The 16483-nt window shown below is 38.7% G+C and overlaps 1 protein-coding gene across 3 annotated transcripts in view; it reads left to right on the top strand.

Annotated features, from left to right (window-relative positions):
* The window catches only part of LOC105225012 (uncharacterized protein DDB_G0283357), a 93211-nt gene that overhangs the window by 5563 nt on the left and 71165 nt on the right, over positions 1–16483 (top strand). For all 3 annotated transcript variants that reach the window (XM_049455410.1, XM_049455412.1, XM_049455411.1), the window contains exon 2: positions 8025–11904. In XM_049455410.1, coding sequence (XP_049311367.1) covers positions 8902–11904 — 3003 coding nt within the window. In that variant the 5' untranslated portion in view covers positions 8025–8901. The remainder of the gene's footprint in view (positions 1–8024; positions 11905–16483) is intronic.

The following is a 16483-nucleotide window of genomic DNA, read 5'->3' as shown; positions in this document are numbered from 1 at the left end:
CAATCCACACGAGCCTTTTTTTGAGCGATTGTCAAATTGTGCGGGATCCAACGAGAACAAACCTTTTTTACGGCCAGGTGTTCATGCAATATCGAATGTATGCTGGTGGGAGAAATGCATAGGCATGCCTCTATCTGAAGGTATGTTACATGACGGTCTTGCATTATCAGTTCACGTACGGCATCTATGTTGTGATGGCACAACGGCTGTTTTTGGACGACCTTCACGGAATTCGTCTTTGAGCGAGTGTCGGCCACGATTGAATTCGTTGTAACAGTTTTTCACAGTGCTATAGGATGGTGCTTCATAGCCATACAAAGATTTTAGTCCATCGATGCACTCTTGTCGTGATAATCCACGTCGAAAGTTGTGAAAGATGATCGCACGAAAATGTTCACGAGTTAATTCCATTTTTTGGCCAAGATGAATTTTTTAATTCCCTGTAAATAAAGCAATTCACGATTAAATGACAAAACGTTCTGAGTGATGTTATGCTAAAAAATGTCAAACTTTCCAATGGAAATGTCAGATTGCACCTGGCAACACTTAGTGTTGCGAAGGCCAGAAATAAATATAGCAGCCCTCGTATATGCAATTCAATGCAACGCCGTAATTAACGTAATTGTGTCAGGATAACTGATACTCATATTGATAAATGTACTGAAATCTACAAAATTTTCGTGAGAATATGCGAAAAGACATTGGCATAAACAATATCTATGTATGTATGCTAACTGGACAAATTCCCACGCGGTTTATTCAGTAAAAACGCAATATATTTACGAACGTGTGTTAATTGGAAAATTCCTGATGTTTAAGTGTATGTAGATAAATACAAAGAGTTAATAGCTATATCCACTTTTATCGCCATTTGCTAAAAAAGAATTTCATAAAATAATGGCTTTTGTAGAGCGGAAGTTACCGCGTTGTATCAAAAACAAAAAACAATCATAATTTGGAGCAAATCGTTTATAGTCACTAATAACAATTATTAGCGACTTATTAGTGACAATTACTCACAATAATAAGCAATTACACTGTGGGAATTTCTCTGTTGGTATAATGGATCAAATATTTATGACAATAAGTGAATTTTTTTTTTAAATTAGAGTTGAAATCTATTTATATAAAACGTGTATTAAAGTAACGAATACTTTGATAGCGAACAATGATAGTTTGAGAACTAATGATAGATTTTCAAATCTTTGAATCTAAATCTAAATCTTTGATAGCATTTTCTTCTGTAATGTTATCCTTAGTTGTGTTGATTTGCCGTAAATTCCTCACTTGCAAAGTGGTCAGTCGAACTATACACTGTATGTAAATTCATATTTTTGTTCTTGGTTTCCAAGTCAGCAGGTCAGCTGGCTGGTTTCTACTCGTAATAGAAATTAACCCAAACCTTCTTCTAGTCACATTATTATTAAAGAAATAATAGAGTGACTTTTTTTTATAAATTTATAAATGGTAGCAGATAATGTTAAGAACTAGTTTGATTAATCATTCTTCCCTACACGTACAGCATCTGCCCTCTAGGCCTCTTGATAAAATGTGCACAAAGGAGGAAAAAGGATCGAAGTATTCTCTAAGCAGTGAAAGCTAGTAATCTAATGAGTTCTGCGAAGACCCTTCCAATTGATCTACCAGCTTTTTTATCGAAAAGTTGTCCTTCGGCTTCTAGATGTTTAAAGGGACACCTTGTTTGACATCCTAAAAAAGGCGATTTTTTTTTAGATTTGTAAAGGAGGATGGAGTCATGTATAGAATTTAACGAAAGTAAGGAAAGTTCGCTGAGTGGCATTCACTTGTAAGTGTCCAAAAACTGATTTTTTGTACATATGGCTCAAGCAGCTCACGACTTCCGGTCTTAGACCAAGTATCCTCTGGGTAGCCAAAGAACATACCTTTGCAGGCGACCAAAAGTGAGCAGGCGAACCATCCCTCCCCAGGGTGGTGCGGTGGGTTTGGAACCCGCCACGCAAAAAACACTACCAATGAAAAGGAAAACTTACGGCCTCGTGTAAGTGACCCCCCTTTTGATGACGACCCCTGCAAACGTGTTAAGAAATATGAATTAAGAGCATGCACCTAGAATGTCCGGTCCCTTAAGCGGGAGGATGTCGCTGCCAAGCTGGTTGAAGTCCTCATAAAAATAAAGGCTTACAGCACCGCCGTCCAAGAAGTGCAATGGACGGACAAGGACTGAGACTGACAGGTCCTTGTGGCATTTACTACAGTGGGTATATATAAAGAGCGCAAATTTGGTGTGGAGTTTATAGTAGAATCCTGGCATTCATCCCGGTGGATGGACTTCTAGTCACAATCTGCATCAAAGTGAACATTTTCTTGAACATTTCGCTGACCCCTCATTAAAGTTTGTTTATACTTATTGTCTCATTTACTTCCTGTTGGAAAGGCTTCTTTGAGAATAAAAGGTATAAAATCCTGTTTAATTTGCTCTGAATATGCAGTTGGAGACAAAAACGCGATTTTTTCCCTTTCCTTTCCTTTTGTTCCCATAACACTGAAAATACTTGCTTGCAGGTGTCTTTAATGTACTTGAAAAATGCATAGTGAACTAAATGCGAAACAAAAAATTGTCATAATTTTTTAATGACCAAGTGCAGTCAGAGCGCTGTAAGGACGACTGGCGGGCAGCCTTGTCGTGGCGTGTTTAACTTTAAGAGTTTTACTTGACTTTGGTTTGTTTTATATCGTAACCGGCCTGACTATAAAGTTGTCTGCCTGTTTGTGTGTATGTATGTATGTGCGAGTATATACCGGTTTAGCTGTTGCCACCATGAGTTCTCATTTCACCAACCTGCCTGCAAGCTCATCAATAATAAAAAAATGCAAATGTTGTCTCGAATTCACGTTTGTTTTTATTTTTAATTTTTTTTTGTTTTGCTTTTAATGTTTTATTTTTATTGTAATAACACTTGCTGAGGCGGCTGCAGTGTTTTTGTGTTGATATTTGTAATTGCAAAATAATATCAAAAGTACAACTCTTTAACCCACTGAGCGGCGTGACTTTTTATAGCTTTTTTCATTGAACTTTTGCTTTTTATATATATTTTTTTGTGTTTTTAACTTCTAATTGGTCTTAAACCCATTTATTTTGTTGCTCACCAGCAATTACGGCTAGTTAAGTTTAGGTACTGAAATTGCCGTAAAATTAAAAAGTAAAACTGAAATGTGTAAATATATGTATGTGATATATGTGTATACAAAGGCACCTCAGTAACAGTTAACATTCATTTTAACGATTTTGTAAGAACAAACCAATGTGAAGAAGTTATAAATAGTAAAGTGGCTAGGAAATCCAGTTTGTCAGAGACACGGGTTTGGCATTCTCTGAAAAGTAAATGCGCAAAATTGTGTCTTCAGGTTGAAACGAAATTGTTAAAAAACTAAAAATAAAATAAAAAAAATATGAATAAATATGTTTATGTTATGTACAGTTGTGTACAGAAAAATAGCATAACGCTATAAAATTTCATGTTATATATCATTGTGTTTTATTTAAGTATTTATATTTATTTCGAATTACATACATATAACAAACTGACTATGTAAATACATATAGTCTGTAACACGGTTACAACCGAGTCTACACCAGTCGTTCTTCCTTTTCGCTGTTTGGCGCCAATTGGAAATTACAAGTGCAACCAGATTCTTCTCCACCTGGTCTTCAACGGAGTGCAGGTCATTCTCTTCCTCTGCTGAGCTGGAGTGTTTTCGTCCATTCGGATTACTTGGCCTAGCCAGCGTAGTCGTTGTCGCTTAATTCGCTAAAATATGGCAATGTTGTCGTATATATCGTACAGCTCATAGTTCCAACGAGTGCGATATTCACCGGGGCCAACGCGCAAAGATTATACATCTTTCTTAGAACCTTTCTCTCGAAAACTCTTAAGGGCGACTCATTAGATGTTGTTATCGTCCATGCCTCTGCACCATATAGCAGGACGAGGATGATCAGTGACTTGTAGAATTTGGTATTTGTTTGTCGAGAGAGGATTTTACTTCTTAAATGCCTGCTCAGTCCGAAGTAGCAGCGTTGGATTTCGAGGCTTCTTGTTGTTGTTGGTGTTAATACTGGTTCCAAGATAGACGAATTTATCTATTCAGATCTGCAGCTCGAATTATTTTCTCACACGATAGGGAGTAGCGTTGTCTGAAACCTCGTATGCTGTCAAAAACAGTTTTAAAATCGACGAAGAGGTGGTACGAGTATGTATCGACAACCTTTTCACGCGTATGTTCCAAAATTTGGCGGACGATGAATATCTGGTCAGTTGTTTATTTTCCAGGCAGGCCTGAAGCCATACTAATAAAGCCCACAATTTGTGGAAGTCCGGCTCTAATCTTTCGCACAGTATGCTCGATAGAACCATATATGCGATGTAGAGGAGACTTATTATCCCACGGTAATTGGCGCATATTTTGTGGATTGGGCAAAGCACACTTAAATTCCAATCGTAGGGCATGATTTTGTCCGACCATATTCTAAAAAGAAGCTGATGCATGTTCATTATCAGTTCTTTGCATCCGTATTTGAATAGTTCGACCGGTAAATCATCGGTCTGCACCGCTTTGTAAGTAATTGATATTCGAACTTCTTCATGGTCGACTGATGGAACGTCTGCTCCATCGTCATCGATTAAAGCATCAGGTTCACCATCTCCTGGTGTTATGCCGTGGAGAGTCAATACGGCGAATGGAACGACTTGGCGTCGAGATCTTAAATTGAACCGTACAAAATACAGCTTGTGCAAGAACTAAAGCCGCTCGACCTTCCCAAGCGACATCACTTCGTTTGATGGGCTCTTGAAATGTTTCAAGAAGATCCGACATGTTCGAGTCAAATTTTCTGCTATGAGGCCCATTTCTGACCCAATGGACATATGAACAAGCAAAATTTTCGCACTTGGGGCGAGTCATCGAAAAAGGGGCTCAACAGATAGACCTTCTGAGACGTAGCCGCGGCCAACATTTGAAAGAGATACTCTTCAAAAAATAAATGCCAAAGAATGTTTTCTCGAATGATAATAAACATTCCCCTTTAAATTTGAAGTTTCTGTGTTTTATCTTTAAAACAGTAGCAACCGCGAAATGGATCACTCTTTGATAAAGTGCATAAGTGGCATATAGAAAATAATGTGAATTACGAAAATGAAATAAAAGTTGTATGCTATCTTTTCTGTATTAAAAAATATGATCTGAAAATCATTATTTCTAACAAAATTTTCAGATATTCATATAGTATAATTTTGCTCACAAGTGTGCCGATCTATACAGATATGTAGATATCTACTAGGAAACAAGAAACAGACAACAAGTTCACCATGATCTTTCGTCTATTGTTATTCTTAAGCAAATCATTAGATTATTATTTATGCATTTGCTGAGAAACCCAACTGGCTTGGTTACGTCCGAGTTTTGGCTCATTAGCATGACAATTGTTTCTCCGTGGATTGGTGCTCATCAGCAAATTATCTGCTGACTTAAAGTTATGTACATTTCTAAATTGTTTGGTATTTTTAAAGGCAAGTCTTACCGGTTCGAGCAGCTTCTGCTTATTGCGTCTATAATTTATTGGTTATTAAGATTGTTTTTCGCGATTTGCACACTATTTTTGAGCGCTTTTAATTCAATCATATTCAATTTATTATCATACTGTTATTTTTTATGGAAAACTCATATTTAACGCTGAATGCCTTTGCTGCTATCGTAGAAAGCAGCTTGAAGCAATTTAATTATTAATATAGCCGGTGAACCTTAGATCTATCAGAGATGACTCTCTACTGCCTAAATCTATAACTTCGATCCTCGACGAAATGTTATTGCCTGCTGAAAGTGAGACGAATTTGAAAACTCTCGAAAACACAACATTCCCCAGGCAAGGTTTGAGCTACAAATTTTTGTGGCTTTTGTGGAATTATTCTCATTGACCGTCTCGAATATAAATCAATCAGCAAACCATATTAACGAGCATCCGTGACTAAAATTAGGCCAAATGGGGAGGACAAATAATTTTAGCCTATGTAGTAGTTCTCTAAATCTATTACATCGAAACATATCCCTAAAAAGCTGGGTATAAAAATATAAAATAAATTTCTCTATAGATTTCCAACAGATGCTAAAACCTTCCTAACGAAATCAAAATTATGATCCGAATTTTTTTTGACAACTCCCACAATTTGCTGGTTTGTCGGAATTGACGATACCGGACCACTTTAATACATTTCTGCTATAAAAACTGGACGATCGAAACCAAAAACATTCTAGAAAATACGCAATTTCTGCGGACATTGGACTATTTGGGCATTGGATATCTTCGGATATTTCGTCAACTCAAAACGTTTTCCATGAAAGCCTTTGATTGCGTTAGTTCAATTTGTATGACAGCTGTTTGCCATACTGGTCCGTTATTAGCGAAGAAAAACGCGAGTGCAAAATATCAGATCAATATTTCAAGAACTGAAGGAGTATTCAGGAAGTCTGGAGTCGATAGACCTGGAGTTCATAAATAGCTCTTGACACGGCTTCTTTCCTCCCAGAACTCCCTCGTCAGTAAATGGACAAAAAAGGAACTGCTATAGTTCGGTTTAATGACTCCATGATCCAAGTGACCTGATAAGAAGTCAAAGTGTGTGAGGATATCCGAGTGTTTAGATACGTATTCTTTTAATAACCCAGATTCTCTGAGTCTGATAGCAACTTTCGTAGCCATACACCGTCCGACAATGTCTATGGGCACTATGTGCAAGTATGGGTTAAATGTGATGGGTGGAGTGGACCTTAGTGCACCACACGTACTGATGAGCGCTGCCCGTTGAATGCTCTCGAGTTTTTTTGCAAGTGTAATCTTTTCTAGAGCAATCCACCACATAACGACTCCGTTGAATATAATGGGCTTGACTATGGTGTCATAAAGCCAGAAGTTCATTTTCGGTAAGAGACCCCACCTTTTGCCAATGTCTGCTCTACAACAGTATTAGACAATCTATAAATTTTTTACTCATTCTTCGATATTCCGCTTCCATAAAAGTTTCCTATCTATGATGAGCTCTAGATATTTCACTATATCCGCGTACATGGTACTCAGGAACTTTCCTTTGGCCATAAGTGCTACATCATCTCCATAGGCAATCACCCGGCAGCCATGATCATCAAGCTTTTAAAGTGGTCGTTAACGTCCTGGAAGACGTTGTACGATGGACGGAGGTGTTTGAGGTTTGATTCAACCCCTAGACCGTCCAAAGCCGTAAAGTCTTTTTCCGGCAGGACATTATTGAAAGCTTCCTCAATATCAAATAAGGTCCCAACAGCGAAATCCAATGGCTTCGTCAAGCCATGACACTGACTCGCCTTTACAATAAGCATGTTGCGCTCCTGATAGATAGTCCCTCGAAATGCGCCTCTTATATACCAGTGCATCAATCTCTCCAGAGTTTTTAGTACGAAAGATGAGAAGCTGATGGGCGTAACGTGGGAGCCCCTACCAGCCTTCGGGATGAACGTAACTCTGACTCGTCTCCAGGCCACCGGTATGTAACCTAGTGTAATGGTGTTCGCATAGATAGGTGCCAACAAGTTGCGCTGGTAAGATGCCATCCGATCATGGGAACAGGAAATATTTGAACAAATTGACCACCTAGGTTAAGTGTCATTCATCCAGAAGGTCGACAAAGGCGCAATCATTTTTCATCACTCCGAGAGATATCCCCACAGGCGAGGTATTGTTCGCGGCCAACTTAATATACCCAGTTCAAAGTATAAAAATATTTTATATGTGTATGTATGTAAGCAAGTAGATTAGCATAATTTAAAAAAATAGCGTTGCCATCTAATTTCAAACTCAAAATTAATTGAAAATATAAAAGATACGAGTATGTATGAAGCCTGTAAGTAATATGTTATACTCATATATAGACAATTTAAAAAATTTGCAAATTATATGAATTTTAAAAGAATCGTTTCCATCATTAAATTTTGTATTTTTTTTTTTTTATTTACAGTTACGACAACGAGAAATACTCAACTTCAAACGGAGTGCAATTTTCACACAAAAACGTCTGAAAAATATACGAGTGAATGCTTGCCAGTAAAAGGAGCAGTGAAAATAAAGAAATAAACAATATAGAAAAATTAAAAGTAATGCGCAATTTTGCTGCTGCAATTGCAATTTTAATGCAAAAAAAAAAAATGCGATAAAACACTTCGAGTGAAAAAAATTAAGTTTCATTAAAATAACGACTAAGCAAAGGGATTACTTGCAGCGACTGCATGACAATAAGTGCAATGAAGACAACAAAAGAAAATTATAAAGACATCAAATCAGGAAGTGCATGTAGAAACGTGTAAACGCCGACAAGTGCCCAGAGACCATTGAGTGTACACCCAGTGCCAGTAACTACTGTTAGGGAGTTACAGCGATTATATTACACGCCACAAATTGCATAACTGCAAATCACGCTGCAGTGAGATCGAAAAAAAAGAAAACGAAAACAAAGAAACTGCAGACAAAAGCCATAGAAACAAAAGCGAAGCTTTGGAAGATCACATTTGCTTTGGAAAAGAACAAAGTGCGCGCTGCAAATCAGGCAAAAAGCGAGGCGAGGTGTTGCAAACGGAGCAATAACGAAGACGGAAGAGCGAAGAAGCGGAGGAAGATTCGCGTCTGTATGTATAAGTGCGCCAAGAGAACGGAGCTTGAGCGAAGATCAACAATAACGCGGTGAAGCGCGAAGTGAGGAAAATAGTGCAAGACCAAGAAAAACGAGGCAAAAGCCGAAGCGCAAAAGAAGTAATCAGCTGCGCAGTAATCACAAGCAATTTTTAGTAATCACATTTTAAGCTATTAGAGCCAACCTACAAAGCGGCGCAACAACAATAATGGCAACGAAAACTGTTATAAACACGAATACGCCAACAACGCGTGGCATCTCCATACTAATTGACCAGAATACAGCAACAACAACACCAACAACAATACAAAAACAACAACCACACGCAGTCAACAATTGTCAGAAAGAAACATTGAGACCAACAACACATATGACCGAAGCGGCCAAGATCACCATCTATCAAAATACAACAACAACGAAAACACAAATGGCACCAACACCATCAACGGCGGTAACTAGAACAGTGCTCACCAAGCTGCAGCCGCAGCCAAGTAAATTAGTGGCAACAACAACAACAACACGTATTGGTGTTAACGGTATAGATAATAATTACAACAACAATAATGATAACCACAATAATGATGATGTTTTTGTCAAAGCAAATAATGAGCAAACGTTGAACGACGATGATGGGCGACGTCACTCGTATCGCATACAGAGTGGTGAGTACGAGAGTGACCAGAAAACTAGTTACGCCACAATCAAGCAGAAAATAACAACATCCACGGCGGTGCCAACTTTTCCACACTTGCTGTTGAAAGTGGTGAGTGAAAGAGGAAAAGCCAATAATGGTCAAACCGAACGCAGCGATGGCGGCGTTGTGAGCAACGAAGACGTGCACGAAACGAATGGAAACGACGACGGCCGTTTAGCTAACGGTGTTGGAAGTGATGTTGGAAAATCGCAAGTAAATAGAAATGTGGCGGCCGCAGGTGTTGTTATGGCGCACACAAATGGTCAAAATGAGCAGCCGAGCAGCAACAACAATACTGTGCACACGAAACCGACAGCACAAGCGAATGTTAATGGTCAGCGCGGCTCGATGATCATTAAGTGCAATGGCGATGAGCAAAATGACAACAACAAAGCTGATAATCATGCTGCTGATGATGATGCACATGATCAGCATGCCGATAATGATGAGCGCGGCGCTAACGACGTTCATGCCGATCAGCAGCATGCTGATCAAGTTGGTTCACTTGTTGCGCCGACTGCGACGTCTAATATATATCGCGACGAAAGTTGTGTGACTAGTGCTATTGGAAATGGTCAAAACGCGTTTGAACATTATATCTGTACGAATGCGATGAACGTTAGCGAACGCGATCGCCATGCGGCTGGCCATAGTCTCTGCAATACAGATGTCCAAGAGCAGCTGGAAAGTGCAGACGTGAACGCGAATTCGAATGCGATCGGCGTGAATAGTCTACTAACGGCAACGAGAGCAGATTGTGGAAGTGCACTGACCGAAACAGACGCAGCCACACGCAGGCGCAGTGTTGAACCAATAACAACAAATCAAAAAGAAACGAATTTGAATACGCAATTAGAACCGAAATTACATGTGTTGAAGATACAAATAAAACCGAACGAAGTGCATGAAAAGAATGACAAACAAGTGTCGGTAGTGACCCTTAACGAGGCACAAGTGCAAGATAAGCCCCAGCAACAGTACGCCCCAGCAAAAGATCAAATTAAAGAATTAACACAACAAAGTGCTCCAGTGCAAATAATTGACTCCACTCAGGCAACACCGACGGGTGAAAGTGCGAACGAATTATACGCGAACGAATACAACAAGAGCCACCACGTACAGAAAATGGTGCAAAAGCCTGCAGCTACAACGCCTACAGCGGCCACATTGGCAACGTCGACGACGACATCAATGATTCTCAATACGGGCGCGGTAACCGTGTCGTCGGGCGGTAATGCTGCAACAAACTTGTTAGGCGCGATCACAATCGCAAACGGTAACGGCAACAGTAACGGTAACGGTAATGCCAATATTAATGGTAACGGTCACGCGAACAACACGAACGCTACGTCGAATACAAGCATTACCGATTTAAATGTCACACATCCTTCGTATATGTACTATGTTATATCCAGTGGTCAATTCTCACCTTGCGACACACTAGACAGCGGCACAGGTAGCGATCTGGAGAGTAATGGTAATGTAACACCCGGCGCACCAACCACACAGAACAAGTTTCTCGGCACACTCGAGAAACTCAACGCTGTCACACAGAATGGTGTTAACGGTAGCGCACCCAAAATGGAATTGCACATGAAAGCGACCAAAATACGTCTAAATGGCAGCGCCAAGAAGTCAGCGTTGGACTTGACAAACGGCACTACGAAGTCGCATACGAATGGTGACCACGCACGCGCTGGCAGTTTCACCGATAGCGAGGAGAGTGAATCGTCCTCGCTGAGTTGTGATTCACTGCACTCCACCGAATTCATACGGCAATCGTCGGTTTCGCCAACAGCGCACAAATCGACGGGCAACGCCGCATCCTTGGCTTGCGTCAAAATGTTGGGCTCTTTTCTGCCGGACTCCTTGTTGCGCGATATACGCGATCGCAAGTTTCCCACCAATGATTTCGAGGCGAAATATGGTGATGCTGGCAGTGCTGCCAGCGCTGATGGTGGCAGTGATGCGGATGGTGAGGGTGATGTGACAACGCCTGCTACGCCAATTGACAAAAACGAGCAGGATTATATTAATGTGGAGCATAAGCAATTCTTAAAGGAACGTAACGGTAATAATATAACCGTTAATAATAGTCACAGCAATAAACGCGCGTCGCTGCCGAATAAAACGTTCGTTTTAAACGCGGATAACGGTACGTTCGTTGATACGAAAATGAACTCGATGCCGCGCAAATATGAGGCAGATAAATATTACAATTTCCATGTGCGGGAACATGAAAATTTCCGTAGTTTCGACATAACTGGCGGTCTTGGTGGTATTAATGGTGGTAGTGTTGGTGGTGGTTCGGCCAGTTTGGGCGGTGGCGATCTTGAAAGTCTCTCCGAATACGAAACGAAGAGTTTGCACGACGATGCCTTTGCCGGCTACAAGGATATACGTTGCGGTTCGGCCACTTCGACTATACGTTCGTCGAAGGGCACGGTGCGCGGCGTCAAGAATCGTGTGCGCAATGGAATAGCCACATTCTTGCAGTTGCAGCAGCCAAATGTAAAGGTGAGTGAGGCAGACAGTTTTAATTTATTTTGTGTGTTAGCTTTGAGCTATAAAAGCAGTGATGGAGAAGAGTAAAAAAATTATTTAAAACATGGTGATTTATTTGTTGATAAATTGACGGATGATCGGGATCGGGATTTTTAGGGTTACCTTGTATTTAGTATTCCGTCTTAATTCTATTTTTTTGGGCTTCCATGCTTTTCAAGAAGATCTAATATTCTTAAAGCAGAGTAGAAGAATTAACAACAAATGAATATTCTTATATATTTTTAAAATTGAAAAAAATATTTTTCGTGAAATGAAAATTAATAATTAATATTATCTATTATTTATTTTTCAAAAACAAATAAGTATTCTCTTTATTAAGTACAAAATAGATAGATAAATTAAATTTTGAGGTTTGCACTACGACTCTTAGTCCATTGTGCAATTTCCTGTTATTATCACACTTCGTTTAACCCAATCAAATCAAAGAGGATTAGTACAGCTCCCGGGTTACAATGTGTTCTTTCACTTGATTCAACTGTCCGATAGCCTGAATCCATGGAAAAAACATTGGTACAAGTCTATTGGGTCCAAGGGGATTATTTTGAGAGAGACGACAAAGATTTTAAAGAGTAAATTATGAATTTTAAAATTATGAACAAAGTCTTACTATTTTTTGCCCACATACAACACAACCTAATCAAACTTAATTAAATAACACTTGCGTTTTCACGCGCTCTTCCAAGCTTCTACCACATACATATATACAAGTACGTATATACGAGCTTACAAACGCACACTCCCTAGCTATAGTTTCATGTATTCTACGAAAAACGCAGATTCTCACATATTTTCTTCAGCATGACATTTATCTGATTGCAGCAGCTGTCATACACCATGCGAGTACTTTCTCACGTGCATAGTGCACCCCATATACTCGTATTCACTCACAGTGCACAGAGTCAGCCAAAAAAAGGTGCAAACAATTTACATAAAATAATGTCACAACTCAATTTGAAAAGGCAACACAGGCAAACAATAGCTAACTGACAGAGCCAACAGCTGACTGTCAAGAAAAATTAAAACAAGAACAACAATTTGCTAAATAAAACTGCCTCCAAAACAAAGGATTGACAACCTTGTGGCAAAATAATGCAGACAATTGTCATAGACCAAAGCTCACCGTCAGTCAAATTTATGTACATAAATTTACAAGTTTGCACATACACATACATATATGTATATACTGTCTATATGGAAATACATAAATTTGTTGACTTTTGATGCATTGTTCGGCGTTTTGAAGTGTTTTCGAATAAAAAATTGAAAAAATGAGAGCAGCTCGACGGAAGTGATGGGCGTAAAAATTAAATACATTTCTAAATGACTGTATGAATAATAAAACAAAGCTTGCGGTTTAGGCTCGAAAGCGTGGTAAATGTTGTTCGTATTGTAAATGAGAAGTGTCAAAATCTTGTTAAAGGCAAAATATCGTCACACTTGACAATTCGTATGTTAGAAAGAAGTTAAATTTATTATGTGTTTGTAGTATTTGAATTTATAATGATTCAATCAAAGACATATTTTCGAAGGTTTCTAAAAAAATTTGTTTTATTGATTAGTGTTTTAGATAATTGTTCATAAAAGCTTATAATCTGTGTGGGGGAAAGGTTGGATTTTTCAGTAAAAAATAATATATAATAGACTGTTTTTATGCTTTTAACTTTTAAAATTGAACCAACGCAAAAATTTAGCGATTGCCGAAAGCATTCACTACTAAAAGTATTATGCAGACATACAGCCATGGACACATAAATAGCACACTTGGTCATAAAATAAGAAAACATTTATTTATTCCTTAGGTTTATCATTTACGGATTTAAAGAGGAATGCGTTTTATTTTAAAAATTATTCACTTTAATATAACTATAACACTAAAACAATAAATATTTTATTATCGCCAAAAAAAAGACGAAAAAAAGGTACAAAAATTTATAAAAATTATTAAAAAAATGCAAAAAATTGTTAATTTCGTTAGTATTTTGTACTATATCCATCATTTTTAAGCACCCGTTCACATCTTTGCTGCATGCTGTCCACCAGTTCTTGATATCGTTCCTTTGGGATTGAATACCAAGGCTCCTCAATTCCAGCCCATAAATCATCAAAATTTTTGAATTTTTTGCTTGCTATTTTGAACTTTATATCATTCCATAAATTTTCTATTGGTTTCAGATCTGGGTTTTGCACAGGCCACTCATATATTCTAAATTTTTTATTGCCGAGACCATACTTTACTACCTTTGCGGTGTGCTTCGGATCATTGTCTTGCATAAATGTCCAGTTTATGGGCATGGATTGAAATACATTTTATTTTTCAGTGTATCCAAATACTAAAACTGGTCCATTTTATCATTTATTCGAACAATTGGCACGATGCCATGCCATGAAAACACGTCCCAGACCATGGTACTTCCACCGCCATACTTAATGGTTTTTTTTGGTATACCTAGGTTTAAGGGATTGACCTTGTGGACAACGTAAAAATTATTTTCCAACTGGAACCTTTCTATTTATCTTGGTTTTGTAGCTAAAAAACACGTTCTTCCGAAATTGTGTTGGTTTGTCTCTGTGGGCCTTTTCAAATGCCAGTCGAATTTTGGTGTGGCGTTTTGGCAGGAGTGGTTTCTTGCTGGTAATTTGTCCAAAAAGTTGAGATAAGTTGAGTTGTCTTCCTACAAGCTTTCTGGACACGTCCACGCCATATTCGTCATTAATTGCGATCATAATTTCTCTGGTTGACTTAAAAGGATCCGCTTTGTTCTTCCGTGCTATGTATTTTTCAACACTAATATCGGTTTTACCTGGTCCTGGTTTTGTTGGTATTTTTTTATTAACACATGGTGGGTCTGTTTTGTTGCATAAAGAGCATCTTATAACATTTTTGGAGAGCAATGTATTATTTTAGCAATTTTGGCAGTATCTTTTCCTTTTTTGCTCATATTGGATATAAGGACTCCCTTTTCTGGCATGGAATGTTTCTTTTTAACGAAATATCGATGAAATAATTATATATTCGCAGAATTAAATTAAAAATATGCGAGAACCTCACACAAATTTCAAAAAAGACTACGAACTTAAAAATGTGTTTAAAAACCACTATCAAAAAATTTTTTCGAAGAAGGAAATTCCTCGAAAATGTAAAAAAGTTGAAAACTTAAATCAATTTATTATATTCTATTTTCTTCAGGAAATTTTTTGAAACTTTTGATTATAAGGAATCTTCCAAAGATTATTTTAAAAGTAGAAATTTATTTAAATTCTCGTAAATACATGAAATTTAGGAATCTTTCATAAAGGCTAAGAATTTTGAAAATTGTTTCCTGTTTGTTAGCTATCTCGGTCGCTCCGCTCGGCCTCTTCCGAAATAGATCTCGGTTAGTATTCTTAAGATTTCTGAAGGTTACATTTTATTGAGGTTTGAGAATCTTATTTGACATACTATATCTATGGTCAAAAAACGAGGGAGTACGAAACACCTAAAGTTAAGTAGAGGCACACCTAGATCAATATATGACTTTACCGGAATAGTTGTTCTTACCCTATTTGTTGCATTCGGGAAGTACGTATAGTATGTAGGCGACTTTAGTCAAGATACCATATTTCCCGAGGCTATCCATTATTCCTGAACTAAAGCCGCATCGTAGCTGATCCTCGCCATGAACATGAGTTCGACAGAGGCCACTTTACTGTTATGCAAATTTATTTGAAACACCTTCACTTTTTTGTCCGAACTTCTTCGCGTGGTCGGGTTGGTGCTCTGCCTCTCCTTGCCACAGTTGATAACCTTCAACACCCTCCAACTTTCCGTCGGCACATCAGGATTTGTTTCCTAAGAAGCCGCAGTGCATACTCCAGTTTTACCTTGCGAGGTATCAAACCCTTCACGTTCGGTATAGGTGAAATGCAACTACGGCTTTGCAACCGTTTCCTTTACCCATAGCGGTGAGGGGTCTCTGGCCGTCGCTGTCACCCTGGACGTTAATGGTTTCTCTTGATCGAGTCTGAAGTATGGCCTTACTGCCTCGTACGTTTTCCTCGGTCGTTTCGTTGGCACTGTTGCTTGACTTTCAACGGACCTCTGCCGTTTGGCTGCAATTCCTTTTTCGGTCCGGTTTGTGAACCTCGGATACGAGGATTGAGGCCTCGATGCATAATATACTCGGTCTTCTTCCATTTATGCTGCAGCCCAAACCAACCTCTCTCTTCATCCTTCGCCCGGTTGGTCTTGCAGCTAAGCCTTTCGTGGACTTTCACCGCTGCTTTGTATATCACTTTTGCTTTGAACCCTTCTTACTGGGGTTTGCGCATAGCACCTATGACATCTCCCGGAGACTGTAGCAAATGGAGAAGAACAATGTGTTTATGATTCCAACGCTTTCGAGGTGCAAAGTGATATAGCCGTAACACTGCAACAATGTATGATATATGTAGATACGAGGATATTCGCTGACCCCTATAAAATACAGCTGCCACACAACTTGACTTGTCAAAAGATTTTTACGTATCCTTAGTTTAAGATTTCTACATCTAC

Source organism: Bactrocera dorsalis, chromosome 4 (genome assembly GCF_023373825.1).
Source record: "Bactrocera dorsalis isolate Fly_Bdor chromosome 4, ASM2337382v1, whole genome shotgun sequence".
In the NCBI taxonomy this organism is placed as follows: domain Eukaryota; kingdom Metazoa; phylum Arthropoda; class Insecta; order Diptera; family Tephritidae; genus Bactrocera; species Bactrocera dorsalis.
The sequence above is the reverse complement of the archived record's forward strand: the minus strand, read 5'-3'. Positions and strand labels throughout refer to the sequence as shown.